At 56.5% G+C, this 18,158-nt stretch overlaps 1 protein-coding gene across 3 annotated transcripts in view; it reads left to right on the top strand.

Moving 5' to 3' along the window:
• Window positions 1–18,158, top strand: part of PRR5L (proline rich 5 like) — a 54,190-nt gene that overhangs the window by 32,247 nt on the left and 3,785 nt on the right. For all 3 annotated transcript variants that reach the window (XM_075567554.1, XM_075567553.1, XM_075567552.1), the window contains exon 8: window positions 11,960–12,089. In XM_075567554.1, the coding sequence (XP_075423669.1) occupies window positions 11,960–12,089 (130 nt within the window). The remainder of the gene's footprint in view (window positions 1–11,959; window positions 12,090–18,158) is intronic.

Below are 18,158 nucleotides of genomic sequence, written 5' to 3'. Positions count from 1 at the left end.
AGGGGCAGGTCTGGCTCACACACCCAGAGAGGGAGGGGCAGGTCTGGCTCACACACCCAGAGAGGGAGGGGCGGGTCTGGCTCACACTGGCCCAGAGAGGGAGGGGCGGGTCTGGCTCTCACACCCAGAGAGGGAGGGGCGGGTCTGGCTCACACACCCAGAGAGGGAGGGGCAGGTCTGGCTCACACACCCAGAGAGGGAGGGGCAGGTCTGGCTCACACACCCAGAGAGGGAGGGGCAGGTCTGGCTCACACACCCAGAGAGGGAGGGGCGGGTCTGGCTCACACACCCAGAGAGGGAGGGGCAGGTCTGGCTCACAGTGACCCAGAGAGGAAGGGGCGGGTCTGGCTCACACACCCAGAGAGGGAGGTGCAGGTCTGGCTCACACACCCAGAGAGGGAGGGGCGGGTCTGGCTCACATACCCAGAGAGGGAGGGGCGGGTCTGGCTCACACACCCAGAGAGGGAGGGGCAGGTCTGGCTCACACACCCAGAGAGGGAGGGGCGGGTCTGGCTCACACACCCAGAGGGAGGGGCGGGTCTGGCTCACACACCCAGAGAGGGAGGGGCAGGTCTGGCTCACACACCCAGAGAGGGAGGGGCAGGTCTGGCTCACACACCCAGAGAGGGAGGGGCAGGTCTGGCTCACACACCCAGAGAGGGAGGGGCGGGTCTGGCTCACACTGGCCCAGAGAGGGAGGGGCGGGTCTGGCTCTCACACCCAGAGAGGGAGGGGCGGGTCTGGCTCACACACTCAGAGAGGGAGGGGCGGGTCTGGCTCACACACCCAGAGAGGGAGGGGCAGGTCTGGCTCACACACCCAGAGAGGGAGGGGCAGGTCTGGCTCACACACCCAGAGAGGGAGGGGCGGGTCTGGCTCACACTGGCCCAGAGAGGGAGGGGCGGGTCTGGCTCACACACTCAGAGAGGGAGGGGCGGGTCTGGCTCACACACCCAGAGAGGGAGGGGCAGGTCTGGCTCACACACCCAGAGAGGGAGGGGCAGGTCTGGCTCACAGTGACCCAGAGAGGAAGGGGCGGGTCTGGCTCACACACCCAGAGAGGGAGGTGCAGGTCTGGCTCACACACCCAGAGAGGGAGGGGCGGGTCTGGCTCACACACCCAGAGAGGGAGGGGCAGGTCTGGCTCACACCCAGAGAGGAAGGGGCGGGTCTGGCTCACACACCCAGAGAGGGAGGTGCAGGTCTGGCTCACACACCCAGAGAGGGAGGGGCGGGTCTGGCTCACACACCCAGAGAGGGAGGGGCGGGTCTGGCTCACACACCCAGAGAGGGAGGGGCAGGTCTGGCTCACACCCAGAGAGGGAGGGGCGGGTCTGGCTCACACACCCAGAGAGGGAGGGGCGGGTCTGGCTCACACACCCAGAGGGAGGGGCGGGTCTGGCTCACACACCCAGAGAGGGAGGGTCAGGTCTGGCTCACACACCCAGAGAGGGAGGGGCGGGTCTGGCTCACACACCCAGAGAGGGAGGGGCAGGTCTGGCTCACACACCCAGAGAGGGAGGGGCAGGTCTGGCTCACACACCCAGAGAGGGAGGGGCAGGTCTGGTTCACACACCCAGAGAGGGAGGGGCGGGTCTGGCTCACACTGGCCCAGAGAGGGAGGGGCGGGTCTGGCTCTCACACCCAGAGAGGGAGGGGCGGGTCTGGCTCACACACCCAGAGAGGGAGGGGCAGGTCTGGCTCACACACCCAGAGAGGGAGGGGCAGGTCTGGCTCACACACCCAGAGAGGGAGGGGCGGGTCTGGCTCACACACCCAGAGAGGGAGGGGCGGGTCTGGCTCACACACCCAGAGAGGGAGGGGCAGGTCTGGCTCACACACCCAGAGAGGGAGGGGCGGGTCTGGCTCACACACCCAGAGAGGGAGGTGCGGGTCTGGCTCACACACCCAGAGAGGGAGGGGCAGGTCTGGCTCACACACCCAGAGAGGGAGGGGCAGGTCTGGCTCACACACCCAGAGAGGGAGGGGCGGGTCTGGCTCACACTGGCCCAGAGAGGGAGGGGCGGGTCTGGCTCACACACTCAGAGAGGGAGGGGCGGGTCTGGCTCACACACCCAGAGAGGGAGGGGCAGGTCTGGCTCACACACCCAGAGAGGGAGGGGCGGGTCTGGCTCACACACCCAGAGAGGGAGGGGCGGGTCTGGCTCACACACCCAGAGAGGGAGGGGCAGGTCTGGCTCACACACCCAGAGAGGGAGGTGCGGGTCTGGCTCACACACCCAGAGAGGGAGGGGCAGGTCTGGCTCACACACCCAGAGAGGGAGGGGCGGGTCTGGCTCACACACCCAGAGAGGGAGGGGCAGGTCTGGCTCACAGTGACCCAGAGAGGAAGGGGCGGGTCTGGCTCACACACCCAGAGAGGGAGGTGCAGGTCTGGCTCACACACCCAGAGAGGGAGGGGCGGGTCTGGCTCACACACCCAGAGAGGGAGGGGCAGGTCTGGCTCACACACCCAGAGAGGGAGGGGCAGGTCTGGCTCACACACCCAGAGAGGGAGGGGCGGGTCTGGCTCACACACCCAGAGGGAGGGGCGGGTCTGGCTCACACACCCAGAGAGGGAGGGTCAGGTCTGGCTCACATACCCAGAGAGGGAGGGGCGGGTCTGGCTCACACACCCAGAGAGGGAGGGGCAGGTCTGGCTCACACACCCAGAGAGGGAGGGGCAGGTCTGGCTCACACACCCAGAGAGGGAGGGGCAGGTCTGGCTCACACACCCAGAGAGGGAGGGGCGGGTCTGGCTCACACTGGCCCAGAGAGGGAGGGGCGGGTCTGGCTCTCACACCCAGAGAGGGAGGGGCGGGTCTGGCTCACACACTCAGAGAGGGAGGGGCGGGTCTGGCTCACACACCCAGAGAGGGAGGGGCAGGTCTGGCTCACACACCCAGAGAGGGAGGGGCAGGTCTGGCTCACACACCCAGAGAGGGAGGGGCGGGTCTGGCTCACACTGGCCCAGAGAGGGAGGGGCGGGTCTGGCTCACACACTCAGAGAGGGAGGGGCGGGTCTGGCTCACACACCCAGAGAGGGAGGGGCAGGTCTGGCTCACACACCCAGAGAGGGAGGGGCAGGTCTGGCTCACAGTGACCCAGAGAGGAAGGGGCGGGTCTGGCTCACACACCCAGAGAGGGAGGTGCAGGTCTGGCTCACACACCCAGAGAGGGAGGGGCGGGTCTGGCTCACACACCCAGAGAGGGAGGGGCAGGTCTGGCTCACACCCAGAGAGGAAGGGGCGGGTCTGGCTCACACACCCAGAGAGGGAGGTGCAGGTCTGGCTCACACACCCAGAGAGGGAGGGGCGGGTCTGGCTCACACACCCAGAGAGGGAGGGGCGGGTCTGGCTCACACACCCAGAGAGGGAGGGGCAGGTCTGGCTCACACCCAGAGAGGGAGGGGCGGGTCTGGCTCACACACCCAGAGAGGGAGGGGCAGGTCTGGCTCACACACCCAGAGAGGGAGGGGCAGGTCTGGTTCACACACCCAGAGAGGGAGGGGCGGGTCTGGCTCACACTGGCCCAGAGAGGGAGGGGCGGGTCTGGCTCTCACACCCAGAGAGGGAGGGGCGGGTCTGGCTCACACACCCAGAGAGGGAGGGGCAGGTCTGGCTCACACACCCAGAGAGGGAGGGGCAGGTCTGGCTCACACACCCAGAGAGGGAGGGGCAGGTCTGGCTCACACACCCAGAGAGGGAGGGGCGGGTCTGGCTCACACTGGCCCAGAGAGGGAGGGGCGGGTCTGGCTCTCACACCCAGAGAGGGAGGGGCGGGTCTGGCTCACACACCCAGAGAGGGAGGGGCAGGTCTGGCTCACACACCCAGAGAGGGAGGGGCAGGTCTGGCTCACACACCCAGAGAGGGAGGGGCAGGTCTGGCTCACACACCCAGAGAGGGAGGGGCGGGTCTGGCTCACACTGGCCCAGAGAGGGAGGGGCGGGTCTGGCTCACACACTCAGAGAGGGAGGGGCGGGTCTGGCTCACACACCCAGAGAGGGAGGGGCAGGTCTGGCTCACAGTGACCCAGAGAGGAAGGGGCGGGTCTGGCTCACACACCCAGAGAGGGAGGTGCAGGTCTGGCTCACACACCCAGAGAGGGAGGGGCGGGTCTGGCTCACACACCCAGAGAGGGAGGGGCGGGTCTGGCTCACACACCCAGAGAGGGAGGGGCAGGTCTGGCTCACACCCAGAGAGGGAGGGGCGGGTCTGGCTCACACACCCAGAGAGGGAGGGGCGGGTCTGGCTCACACACCCAGAGGGAGGGGCGGGTCTGGCTCACACACCCAGAGAGGGAGGGTCAGGTCTGGCTCACACACCCAGAGAGGGAGGGGCAGGTCTGGCTCACACACCCAGAGAGGGAGGGGCAGGTCTGGCTCACACACCCAGAGAGGGAGGGGCAGGTCTGGCTCACACACCCAGAGAGGGAGGGGCTGGTCTGGCTCACACTGGCCCAGAGAGGGAGGGGCGGGTCTGGCTCTCACACCCAGAGAGGGAGGGGCGGGTCTGGCTCACACACCCAGAGAGGGAGGGGCAGGTCTGGCTCATACACCCAGAGAGGGAGGGGCAGGTCTGGCTCACACACCCAGAGAGGGAGGGGCAGGTCTGGCTCACACACCCAGAGAGGGAGGGGCGGGTCTGGCTCACACACTCAGAGAGGGAGGGGCGGGTCTGGCTCACACACCCAGAGAGGATGGGGCAGGTCTGGCTCACACACCCAGAGAGGGAGGGGCAGGTCTGGCTCACAGTGACCCAGAGAGGAAGGGGCGGGTCTGGCTCACACACCCAGAGAGGGAGGTGCAGGTCTGGCTCACACACCCAGAGAGGGAGGGGCGGGTCTGGCTCACACACCCAGAGAGGGAGGGGCGGGTCTGGCTCACACACCCAGAGAGGGAGGGGCAGGTCTGGCTCACACCCAGAGAGGGAGGGGCGGGTCTGGCTCACACACCCAGAGAGGGAGGGGCGGGTCTGGCTCACACACCCAGAGGGAGGGGCGGGTCTGTCTCACACACCCAGAGAGGGAGGGTCAGGTCTGGCTCACACACCCAGAGAGGGAGGGGTGGGTCTGTCTCACACACCCAGAGAGGGAGGGGTGGGTCTGGCTCTCACACCCAGAGAGGGAGGGGCGGGTCTGGCTCACACACCCAGAGAGGGAGGGGCAGGTCTGGCTCACACACCCAGAGAGGGAGGGGCAGGTCTGGCTCACACACCCAGAGGGAGGGGCGGGTCTGGCACACACACAGAGAGGGAGGGTCAGGTCTGGCTCACACACCCAGAGAGGGAGGGGCGGGTCTGTCTCACACACCCAGAGAGGGAGGGGCGGGTCTGGCTCTCACACCCAGAGAGGGAGGGGCGGGTCTGGCTCACACACCCAGAGAGGGAGGGGTGGGTCTGGCTCACACACCCAGAGAGGGAGGGGCGGGTCTGGCTCACACACCCAGAGAGGGAGGGGCAGGTCTGGCTCACACACCCAGAGAGGGAGGGGCGGGTCTGGCTCACACTGTCCCAGAGAGGGAGGGGCAGGTCTGGCTCACACACCCAGAGAGGGAGGGGCAGGTCTGGCTCACACACCCAGAGAGGGAGGGGCAGGTCTGGCTCACACACCCAGAGAGGGAGGGGCGGTTCTGGCTCACACACCCAGAGAGGGAGGGGCGGGTCTGGCTCACACACCCAGAGAGGGAGGGGCAGGTCTGGTTCACACACCCAGAGAGGGAGGGGCGGGTCTGGCTCACACTGGCCCAGAGAGGGAGGGGCAGGTCTGGCTCACACACCCAGAGAGGGAGGGGCGGGTCTGGCTCACACACCCAGAGAGGGAGGGGCGGGTCTGGCTCACACTGGCCCAGAGAGGGAGGGGCAGGTCTGGCTCACACACCCAGAGAGGGAGGGGCGGGTCTGGCTCACACTGGCCCAGAGAGGGAGGGGCGGGTCTGGCTCACACACCCAGAGAGGGAGGGGCGGGTCTGGCTCACACACCCAGAGAGGGAGGGGCAGGTCTGGCTCACACACCCAGAGAGGGAGGGGCAAGTCTGGCTCACACACCAAGAGGGAGGGGCGGGTCTGGCTCACACACCCAGAGAGGGAGGGTCAGGTCTGGCTCACACACCCAGAGAGGGAGGGGTGGGTCTGTCTCACACACCCAGAGAGGGAGGGGTGGGTCTGGCTCTCACACCCAGAGAGGGAGGGGCGGGTCTGGCTCACACACCCAGAGAGGGAGGGGCAGGTCTGGCTCACACACCCAGAGGGAGGGGCGGGTCTGGCTCACACACCCAGAGAGGGAGGGGCAGGTCTGGCTCACACACCCAGAGGGAGGGGCGGGTCTGGCTCACACACCCAGATAGGGAGGGTCAGGTCTGGCTCACACACCCAGAGAGGGAGGGGCGGGTCTGGCTCACACACCCAGAGAGGGAGGGGCGGGTCTGGCTCTCACACCCAGAGAGGGAGGGGCGGGTCTGGCTCACACACCCAGAGAGGGAGAGGTGGGTCTGGCTCACACACCCAGAGAGGGAGGGGCGGGTCTGGCTCACACACCCAGAGAGGGAGGGGCAGATCTGGCTCACACACCCAGAGAGGGAGGGGCGGTTCTGGCTCACACACCCAGAGAGGGAGGGGCGGGTCTGGCTCACACACCCAGAGAGGGAGGGGCAGGTCTGGTTCACACACCCAGAGAGGGAGGGGCGGGTCTGGCTCACACTGGCCCAGAGAGGGAGGGGCAGGTCTGGCTCACACACCCAGAGAGGGAGGGGCGGGTCTGGCTCACACACCCAGAGAGGGAGGGGCGGGTCTGGCTCACACTGGCCCAGAGAGGGAGGGGCAGGTCTGGCTCACACACCCAGAGAGGGAGGGGCGGGTCTGGCTCACACTGGCCCAGAGAGGGAGGGGCGGGTCTGGCTCACACACCCAGAGAGGGAGGGGCAGGTCTGGCTCACACACCCAGAGAGGGAGGGGCAAGTCTGGCTCACACACCCAGAGAGGGAGGGGCAGGTCTGGCTCACACATCCAGAGAGGGAGGGGCAGGTCTGGCTCACACACCCAGAGAGGGAGGGGCAGGTCTGGCTCACACACCCAGAGGGAGGGGCGGGTCTGGCTCACACACCCAGAGAGGGAGGGGCAGGTCTGGCTCACATTGGCCCAGAGAGGGAGGGGCAGGTCTGGCTCACACAACCAGAGAGGGAGGGGCAGGTTTGGCTCACACAACCAGAGAGGGAGGGGCAGGTCTGGCTCACACAACCAGAGAGGGAGGGGCAGGTCTGGCTCACACAACCAGAGAGGGAGGGGCAGGTCTGGCTCACACACCCAGAGAGGGAGGGGCAAGTCTGGCTCACATTGGCCCAGAGAGGGAGGTGCGGGTCTGGCTCACACACCCAGAGAGGGAGGTGCGGGTCTGGCTCACACACCCAGAGAGGGAGGGGCAGGTCTGGCTCACACTGGCCCAGAGAGGGAGGGGCGGGTCTGGCTCACACACCCAGAGAGGGAGGTGCGGGTCTGGCTCACACACCCAGAGAGGGAGGGGCAGATCTGGCTCACACTGGCCCAGAGAGGGAGGGGCAGGTCTGGCTCACACACCCAGAGAGGGAGGTGCGGGTCTGGCTCACACACCCAGAGAGGGAGGGGCAGGTCTGGCTCACACTGGCCCAGAGAGGGAGGGGCAGGTCTGGCTCACACACCCAGAGAGGGAGGGGCAGGTCTGGCTCACACACCCAGAGAGGGAGGGGCAGGTCTGGCTCACACTGCTCAGAGGTCAGCTGGAAAAATCCACTGTACAAATGGGTGTTACATCACCAATACTCCCCTCACTCCCCCCAAACACACAAAAACATCTGAGTGAAGCACAGTCAGTGAGTATAACCCTTTAATGCCTCATGACGTAGCTGTGTCGGGCACTCCAGGTCTGTGTTAGAATTCTATGTATCGGACGTGGGGGGGAAATTCACTGATCGTTTGGTGTTGATTCCAAAAAATGATGTGTTACAAAATAATGGAAGAAAACTCCAAATAAAGCAGAAAAATGTTTATTTTTACAAACAAAAAGCGATAGACAGCACTCTAGTAAATGGTAATCAGATACTTACTGCAGGGTGCAATAGGAGCCCTAATTCCCCTAAAATCAATATACAAACAAACAAATGTTCCAGCACTCGCTGTCTCTAAAGAGATTATGATAATGAACCACGGAATAAAGTCCAAATAAGAAATGAATTTAATGTGCACACAAGGAAACAATGGCTTGGAGTGATGTTCCACCCTGGAAATAATGCCTCCGGGGTGTAAAATATGGGGAAAAAACACAGGCAAGGGGAGTGAAAAAACAAGACAGAGTGACCAGCGTCCCACACAGCAGGAGTGCAGAGGAGACAGGTGCTGACACGGAACAGGCGGTTTGATTTTGCCTGACACTGCTCCCCAATTTGGAACTCTTGCTGCGGATCTCAATGAACTGTTGTTCTAGTCTGCTGTTACACATTGTGCTTTGATTTGTGGGAAAAGTCTGGGCGTTTTGTTGGGGAAAGAGGGACAAGGGAAGTACCTCTTGGTCCCATTGGACCAGAGGGAACGGGCCTGAAGAAGAGGTTCTCACCTCGAAACGTTGCCCCCCTACCATACTCTCCTCCCCATATTGTGTTCCCCTCCCTCACTCTGTCTTGTTTTTTTCATTCCTTTTTCCTGTGTTCTTTCCCCATGTTTTACACCCCGGAGGCATTATTTCCATGGTGGATCATCACTCCAAGTCATGGTTTCCTTGTGTCTACATTAAATTAATTTCTTATTTGGACTCTATTGCGTACTGTAGCTGATTATCATTATTTCTTTAGAGACAGTGAGTGCTGGAACATTTGTTTGTTTGTAAATGTTTGTTTTTACATTTCAGGAATGTTTAAACTCTGAACTTTCCCACCCAAAGTTCACATGTTTTTTGTTGGGGGGTTGGGGGGGGATAAAACTGTAGCCCGTGTACTTTTAGGGTTACCGTAATAGGGTTATTAGGAAATACACTATAGCTACTGAAGGGGGTTAGTCCCAAGGTAAGTAGGCCGGACACCTGTTACTCGGATACACCTTGGTTGAATTTACGGTAGGGGCTGTACGAAATCATTAACCAGCGCATACTCCTGTCTCCTCCTCCTGTGCACGGAGTTACCAAAACCATACGTTTTATTATTGCAAGCAAGGGTCAGGTGACAATAAACACGAATGAACCAACATGTATAACATATCACATTTTCACACAGTGCCGAATTCCATAAAGGGAACATCAGCAACGCTGCGTAGCAACCGTCAATTATTAAAGGCTCTTTAACACCCCGAGTACCTCTTGAATTTCACCAGGTGGCAGGCGGCCCAGTTGTAGTTGCAATCCTGTTTGTAATTCCCTTGGGTGGGCCTCTGTTATAATTTCCAGCCACAGTTCCACAATGACCACAACCACTTAACATTCTCCCTGTAAATAAATCCTTTCCCTCTGGCTTGGCACAAGTCCGGGTGATGGTGCAGGTAGTCCCCCAGGAAGAACCCACAGGTAGATCAGGAATAAGAGGCCCTTACCTATCGAACTATACTATAAAAGTAGGCACTCCCAGGTACACAGCTCACATAACCCAAACCGTTGCATGGGGGAACACTTTTGAACATTACCCCATACTGGGTCCACCTACTGCACCGACACACTTTATTCGAGCAAATACCCGGTATGTACCTGGCAGATACCTGGAATGCGCCACTCCTGACCTCTGACAAGCCCCGTTGCATTTGCCTTCCCAGCCTGGGTTCATGCCTGGCTGATGGGCGGCTGATCTGTTAAATGATAATGATTAGGATTTAATAGGCTGCAATGCTTCGCGTGTCTACCAGATGGCATAAATTCATGAATTGTAATGCAGTATATATATATATACTGTGCAGTATTGCAGCCAGCGGGAATAAAATGCTTCAATCCCTGCTTGGAAAATAACTCAATGCACTCGGGCAGAAAACAGTCACAAACCTCAATACACCCGGGTATACCCGAATTCGTGGGACTAGCCAAGCTTGAATAAAGTGTGTCGCCAGTGTAGGCAACACGCTTTCCATGAATATGACACGAAGGATGGTACCGTGTTAGTCCGTAGAACAGACAAGTGATACCTTTAATAGCTAACTCATGGTTAAACAAGTGCAAGCTCTCAGGACCACAAAGGTCTCCTCTTCAGGCCGAGTTTCTTTACAAATGAAGCTGAAATGGAATATTTATACAGAAATGCCATCCTAGTAAGTGTGGATATACAGATGTTTATTAGTGTGACACACAAAGTAGCATGGAAGGGCACCAAAGCAAATGGAAATTGGCCCGGAACGTTCCCCTTTTTTATTTATTTATCAAATGTTTTACCAGGAAGTAGTGTTACTTCTCGTTTATCTTCCTGATAGGGAACGATGATTTCTCTGTAACATGTAAATGACAGTGTCTGGTTACTGTACAATGTATAACCGGGAATAGCACACAGCAGGTGCTCACTGTGTCTAAGGTCTGGGACATAGTAAATTGAAGCTTGCTGAGGTGCGCTCCTGCTCTGCCTCGCCTGCTGAAAATGGTGCTTTATTCTGTCCTTGCAGGCGAGGCAGTGAGCGCGCTCTGGGGGCGGGGCGGAGCGGAGGCGTGTCAGGAGGCGGAGCGGGAGGTGGGGCGAGTGGAGCGGTCACGTGACCGCTCCTCCGCTTCCCAGAGCGGCAAATTTGAAACTTGCCTGTCTCGGCAAAGTTTCAGAGCCTCCGCACGCATCAGCACGCATGCGGAATGGGAAATTATAGCCGCGCTGATGACAGATGCAGGGGGTTTGTGCATCTGCTCAGCGCGGCTCAGCCCGCCTCAGCGAGCTTGAATTTACTATGTCCCAGGCCTAAGGCTCATTTTAGAACCCCCCGTCTCTGAATTGAAGAGGAGCTCGAAAATGTATTTGGGGATCAACCTCTCTCCGGTTTTTCACACATGTGGATTGGATTTGAAAGTTCGTTACTGTTCTGGCCCTCTAGCCCCTTGTAACAAAGGGTTAGGGTCAGGCAGGTTAACTCACTCCCTTTAGATGCGCACCGAGTCCTTCTTTGTTTCTGTTCTTTTATTGTAAAACAAACAATAACAACAGATGAGGGGAACTGTGGGTGAGTGGCATATGTGGGGGAGAGGTAAATTAATAATGCCTTGTATGGGAGAGACAGTAAGATGTGTGTACTCACAGACTGCTGGATCCAAAAGGAAGTGTGCTAGTCTGTACACACAGGATATAGTCAGGACTAACCATACAACCCTGGTTGCTGGGAAAAACTAACGGGTCTGTGCAGTAGTTGCTAGGCAACCGACAAAACAGGGAGTGAAAGGAGTTACATTAGTAATAACAATGTGGCAACTTAGGCTGAGCTTATAGTGCAGGCTACATTGACGGCGGACGGTGACGTCGCCCGTTGCTGTCGCAAAACTTGTCATTGAGTTTTTGTGATGTCGCTGGCTGCAAGTGGCAGGGACGTCATGTAGAGGCTATGTGATTGGCTTATTGCAGTCACGTGGTGCGGCCGTCGCGGTAAATATAAAAATCTATTGATTTCAGAGATTTTGGTCGCTGTGTCACGCCCACTATAGGCGCACGCAACAGATTACATGTACTTGTTTTGACGCAGCACGCCGTCGCTGTAGCCACGACTATAAGCGCAGCCTTACACTGGGGAGTGCTGGCAGTCGGAGAGCAGAAAACACGTATAATCCTGATCCAGGACAGTTAGAGATCAAATCAAACGTCGAACCCATCCTTAGTATTAGAGTCCCTTAGGAAGCGATATTGCCCATTGCAGCGTGATGTAATGGGGGGCTTCCCTGTGTTAATGACATCTTAACCCTTTCGCTTCTAGCAATGCATTGCGCTGCATGGTATTGTATTGCGCTGAAATGCGTTGCGCTCCCTGCTGGCAACGGAATGGTTTTGTTTTGCAGGGGATTCACGAGCCCTTGGGTCCCAGTGAGGGGTATCTGAAGCTGGAGGAGCTGGTGAAAATGGCGGTGTCCCCGTATCTGGGGACGTACGGGGACAGGAGTTGCAGCAGTGGCGGTTCCTGTGTCCTGGGTAAGACGCGCGTCTCGCTCGCTGAGGTTGGCAGACATTAAGGATGGTTTGTTGGAGGGCGCAGGGTTCCCAATGCACGGGCTTCCTAAATATATACTGTATGTAGCCTGACAGGTTTTTCCCGGATCGCGATTCCCTCGTTAACTACGGTCATAACGCAGCAGCGACAGCTTTCTCTGAGCCACGGCAAGTTAATCTGCGGGAACACGCTGACTATGATGGAAACATTTGAGGCCGTATCAGCAAAAAGACATACGGACTAAATGGCCCTATACAGAATACTTCCCGATTATAGAGCTTTCTCCCTGATAAGAGTTCCCTCGTCCCAATGTATTTAAAGCTCCTGCAGAGCGATCAAATAAGATGCAACTACCGGTAATATTCCTGCTTCAGCACAGTGGGTGCAGTCTTCGACTGAGCCACTGATTGAGCTACCCGTGCTGCAGCAGGGATATCCTGGAAACCTGACCTGTTGGTGGCCCTTGAGGACTGAAGTTGGCCGGCCTGCTCTATAATGTTCAAAGGCTCAAACAGAGGTGTCTGCCCCGCGCAGAAAGAAGGATTCTGATGCGCTAATACTGTCATTAGTGTCCACCCCCCCCCCCCCCCTGGTGTATATTGTCACAGTGACCCCTTCCCCCCCTCTGGTGTATATTGTCACAGTGACCCCTTCCCCCCCCCAGTGTATATTGTCACAGTGACCCCTTCCCTCCCCCAGTGTATATTGTCACAGTGACCCCTTCCCCCCCCCCCCCAGTGTATATTGTCACAGTGACCCCTCCCTCCCTCCCCCGGTGTATATTGTCACAGTGACCCCTTCCCATTACTGTTTCCCATCAGGGTGTCTCCGGTTTAGCGTGGGAAATATTTACCTGGCCGCCTGCGTCTGGCGTACGCCGTTTCCCAGCTCCTCGCCCCTTCCCCCCCCCCCCGGGAACGTTCTGGGTATTTAGGGAGAAAGTCTCCGGGTTGCGGGTTTATTCCGGTGCTTAGCCCAGTGCCCGAGTGATTCCTGTGGGATTGTAACTCCCAAACCCCGCAGGGTTATTAACCCTTTGTAACTGACTGCAGCGCTACCTGCAAGGTCAAAGGAATATTTCATTTGGTACTTTGCTTTTCCCACCTTGTGCAATGAGCTGTGTGACCTGGAAGCGTTGAATGTTATTTAAATGCATCCAATTTGTGTTTGCAATTCAATGCACAAATAATAATAATCACTTTATTTCATACAGCGCTTCTCTCCCAATGGAACGCAAAGCGCGTCCCAATTACAGTATAGCGCGCGGTACACAGCGTTGTACTGTATGTTCAGTCTAGCAGGATAGTGGGGTTTAACGGGCGGAATTGAGAGCACTATTTGCAACTCCCCCCAAAAAGATGCTCTAACCCTTTTGGTGCCTGTAATGCATTGAAGCCATGTGCCCTGAAGAGGTTAAGAACTTTAAATAGACCAGTAACACTCAAGGCAGGGACGGTGTTAATTAGTGACAAGTGATGAGCAGGGTCAGGCAGTGAAACCCCTGGGGATGGGGCCCAGAGGGAATGTATACTAAACAGTATTGTGTTTTTAGGGCTCCATAAAACACTTGGATTCTCAGGCAGTTAATATTTAAACACCTTGCCTCCTTCTCAGAAAGAGGTAGAAAGCCCCCACCAGTGGAATAAAGCACGTGGCCGTGGAACCTACACTATTTGCACACGTCGCAGCTCATCAGGTGGCGTTAGTCTCATCGGAATTGGTTTGGTTCGTCCAATCTGTTCTGCGCTTTCTATTAATATTGGATTTATTCCTGCGTAGAGCTGAACATATATACGTGTGCAATGCGTTCCTGTTCCAAAGAGCTCACAATAAAATGTCGGAGGCCGCGCAGGTAAAACGACTTGCCAAGGGTTCAAAGTGATGGTACTGACACTTCATCAGGTGTAAATGCCAACAAGATCTGCCCACTGCTGGATCTTTATCTGATGAACGTGGACACTACTGTTAGACAAGACCTGAAGGAAAAAAGGGGGGAAAGTTTGCGCCAAAAAAAGAATTTTCCTACTGTTCAATATGTGGTTCCAGTCCTTTCCACAGAGTGATTTCGCTGCCTGAGACTTTCAGAGGTTATTCACCAACCTCTGTGTGGATTTGAATAGAATAAAGGGTGGAATGTCCTCGGGCGCGTCACTCTGCTTGCGGCTCCACGGCGTGTATTATATGCAAGGCAAAGGAGAGAGAGAAGGGCCACAGTGAAAAAAGACAGCTCAAAGTTTTGCACACTTTTTCAACAGGGTGGAGGGAAGGGGGGGGGAGGTTTGGGAGGGGTGAGAGATGAAGACAAGGGATAACTGATATTAAATCAAACTTGTTGACTGGGGACACACTCACATTAAAAACTCTCAAAACTTGAATTGATGTCTCCTCCGCTTCTTGTACTTGGTGTCTTCAACAGATGTCTTCTCTTCTATGTGCAGGTGGATGGATTGAGGCCGAGGAAATGCCTCCTAAGATCTTCAAGCGACCGATCAATTCGAGCATAGGAAGGAGATGCCGCCAGGCTCCACAACTTGTCCCTTTCTGGGCAGTGGTGTCCTGTCTCTGCTGGTTCCCGCTTGGCAGATGTATACTGTCTGTGGCTTGGGTTGCAGGTGGCCGCAGTGCGGATGTCCAGAGCCCGTGCACAGGCTATGTCCTCCCCCTCCGGCCGCCTATCTTCCCCGTGCAGACAATTCCAGGCTTCCTTGCTCCGCTGTGCATGCGCATGCGCAGACGGCGAGACGCTGGGCCAGGGAAATCAGACCTCCTCACTATGGTGGCTTGTAGAGACCAAAAAACGTCAGACGCGTTTCGCCAATGCTTCCTCAGTGACGTCAGCGCACAGCGGAGCAAGGAAGCCTGGAATTGTCTGCACGGGGAAGATAGGCGGCCGGAGGGGGAGGACATAGCCTGTGCACGGGCTCTGGACATCCGCACTGCGGCCACCTGCAACCCAAGCCACAGACAGTATACATCTGCCAAGCGGGAACCAGCAGAGACAGGACACCACTGCCCAGAAAGGGACAAGTTGTGGAGCCTGGCGGCATCTCCTTCCTATGCTCAAATTGATCGGTCGCTTGAAGATCTTAGGAGGCATTTCCTCGGCCTCAATCCATCCACCTGCACATAGAAGAGAAGACATCTGTTGAAGACACCAAGTACAAGAAGCGGAGGAGACATCAATTCAAGTTTTGAGAGTTTTTAATGTGAGTGTGTCCCCAGTCAACAAGTTTGAATTAATAACAGCCATCCCTTGTCTTCATCTCTCACCCCTCCCAAACCTCCCCCCCCCTTCCCTCCACCCTGTTGAAAAAGTGTGCAAAACTTTGAGCTGTCTTTTTTCACTGTGGCCCTTCTCTCTCTCCTTTGCCTTGCATATAATACACGCCGTGGAGCCGCAAGCAGAGTGACGCGACCGAGGACATTCCACCCTTTATTCTGTTAGACAAGACCCTCTAATCCCTCCCGGTTTGCCAAACTGACCTGCTGTAATATAATGTGTTATAATATTTATATTCTTATGTAGCGCTGACCGGGTACACAGTCCCTGTCCCGTAGAGCTTGCAATCTAATATTGCTGCTTGAGGCACAGGAAGATAAAGTGACTAGTCCAAGTTCACATGGAGCCGACACTGAGATTCGAACCAGGATCACCCACATCAAAGGCTGTGACATTAACACGGCGCTTCCTTACTTAATATATACAACATCTTGCGTGCACTTTGACCCCGGAGAAAGGTCGTGCAGCAGCTTTCTCTTTGCTGCAGTGAGTCTGACCGGTGTCCACCTGACTTGGGCAATTTATGATGCTATATAATGGATTTTTGTGACATAATTAAATAGTCCTATGGCAGGCTGTTCTGTGCACCCACTACTGCTTTATACCAGTCCTGAGCCTCCCTCTCTCCAGCTTTCTTAGGCTGCGGCCATGGTCGGGGAGATGGTACGGAGGAGTGTGCGCTGCGTGCGAAGAATCAGTTACATTTGATTCCACGGCGCGACGGCCAGGTCACGTGAGCTGGTTCGCCCAATGAGGATAAACCAGCTCCGTGACGTCACAGCCACGTCCCCCCCCCCCCCCCAACACGCCTCCCCGTCGCGTCTACCGTGGCCACAGAGAGCATCACTCTCACCCCCACAGATCGCTGGAGCGGAAAAGCGGGTGCACGAACGTGAGCGTGCGGTCAGCGTGGAGCTAGCCTTAGAAAGCGGCATGGCTGCACATGCTGAGGGGCTCTTATTTCTATATGATGTTGTCCTGGAACAGGACGGTTTATTTCTCTTCCCCCCTTTGCAGTTCTGACTGCCAGCCGTCTCCATATTGGATGTAAGCTTTCCCTGCAGCTGTAACTCCCAGTGCAGGGGGGAATTGATACATTTATGATACTTTCCTCTCTCCAGTCTGCTCGAAGCTGGTTGCCCCGGCAACATCTCTAGTCCTCCAAGCTACAATGGACGTTTCCATCCTCCCCTGTCTGTATTCACAGGAAGCTTAGTCCTGTCCCTATTCCTGTGTGACAAACATTACACACTTCCTTTCTTACCCAAACAGGCTGAGTGAGTACTCCCATTCTTACCCAAGCAGGCTGAGTGAGTACTCCCATTCTTACCCAAGCAGGCTGAGTGAGTACTCCCATTCTTACCCAAGCAGGCTGAGTGAGTACTCCCATTCTTACCTACTCCCTTGCAAAACGAACAGAGAAAAGAAACCTAGTTTTGGGCACTCAGATACATCTAATGGGTGAGATATGAAAAAAATAAAAAATAAAGTGTTTATTTTGTATTCAGGATATGTGCACTGATACTTACCTTAACCGTTGAGTTTTACACCTCTGGTTACTCTTACAGGTGTCTCATTATACCCACCTGTTCTGATTGCAGGACACTACTGCTGAGTGTTCCTGTCATCCTTATCGTTGACCCAGAACCTGGCATTACATGTTCAGAATTTAGGGTCCTAGCATTTAATACTCGTTTTAATCCCCAATATTTTAATAGTGGTTTATTAAAGTTGTTTTAATTTTTTCATATCTCACCCATTAGATGTATCAGAATGCCCAAACTAGCTTTCTTTTCTCTGTTCGTTGTTCATATTACCTACCTAGGGTGCACCTACATCACCAGTGTTCGACAAACCTATACATTTGCTCGCCCCGGGCGAGTGGATTTAACATCGTGGCGAGCTCCTATTGGCCCAAGCAGCACACGTGTGGTACTAGGTGGCGAAGTGTTTGATACACGAAACGCGTTGGACTGAATGAGGGCGCGTTCTCCCTACACCCAATGAGGTTTTTTTATTGCCATTTGTTTATTTTATACCACTCTGTGGTTCGGGACAGTTTCGGGACATTAAAACTCCCAAACAGTGACTCATCCGCATGCGACTCGGGTCTCAGGCTGACGCCGCTTGATGACGTCACTGGCGTGCGTCTCGTGATCGAGGATAGAGGAACTGGCAGAGGGATTTCCCCTTCGTGGTGGCCAAAACCGGAGAGCATTCTCCTTTTCGTGGCGGCAGTTACAGCGTCTGTACCTTGCTCAACAAGAGGTCTGCATTGATTCCACGGAGCCTGCGGGAGGACAGCTGATCCTTGTGACCCCTACTTTAGGTCTTCTGTGCACAGAGTGGTAACATGTCCCTAACATGTCTTGCCTTATTTTGACTATATTGATGTACGTGCGATACTTACCTGATAACTAATACTATTTTGTTTATACACTGCACAATGAGGTTTTTACTCCCTTGCAAAGCAATCCGTGTGACCGTCCCTTGATACAGATGCACTTCACACAGAGAAGCGCTCTCTACCCACACAACAACACCCACAAGAACCCTTTAATTTCCGTAACTCCCTCAATAAAGTTAGAAAAGACAAAAGGCCTTGTTGTGCTTTCTCAGGGGCATGAGTTCAGCTATCCGGCCATACTTATATCTAGCATATACTCTGTGGCTACAGAATAGATATGATGCCAGCCATGCAGCATTTTAGTTAGCAGGGTGTTTGCCCGCCTGCGCTGTGGGAATACCCTCCCAAGCTCCGCACCGGGCT

Source organism: Ascaphus truei, chromosome 12 (genome assembly GCF_040206685.1).
Source record: "Ascaphus truei isolate aAscTru1 chromosome 12, aAscTru1.hap1, whole genome shotgun sequence".
Lineage (NCBI taxonomy): Eukaryota > Metazoa > Chordata > Amphibia > Anura > Ascaphidae > Ascaphus > Ascaphus truei.
This window is presented reverse-complemented; position numbering and strand designations above follow the sequence as displayed.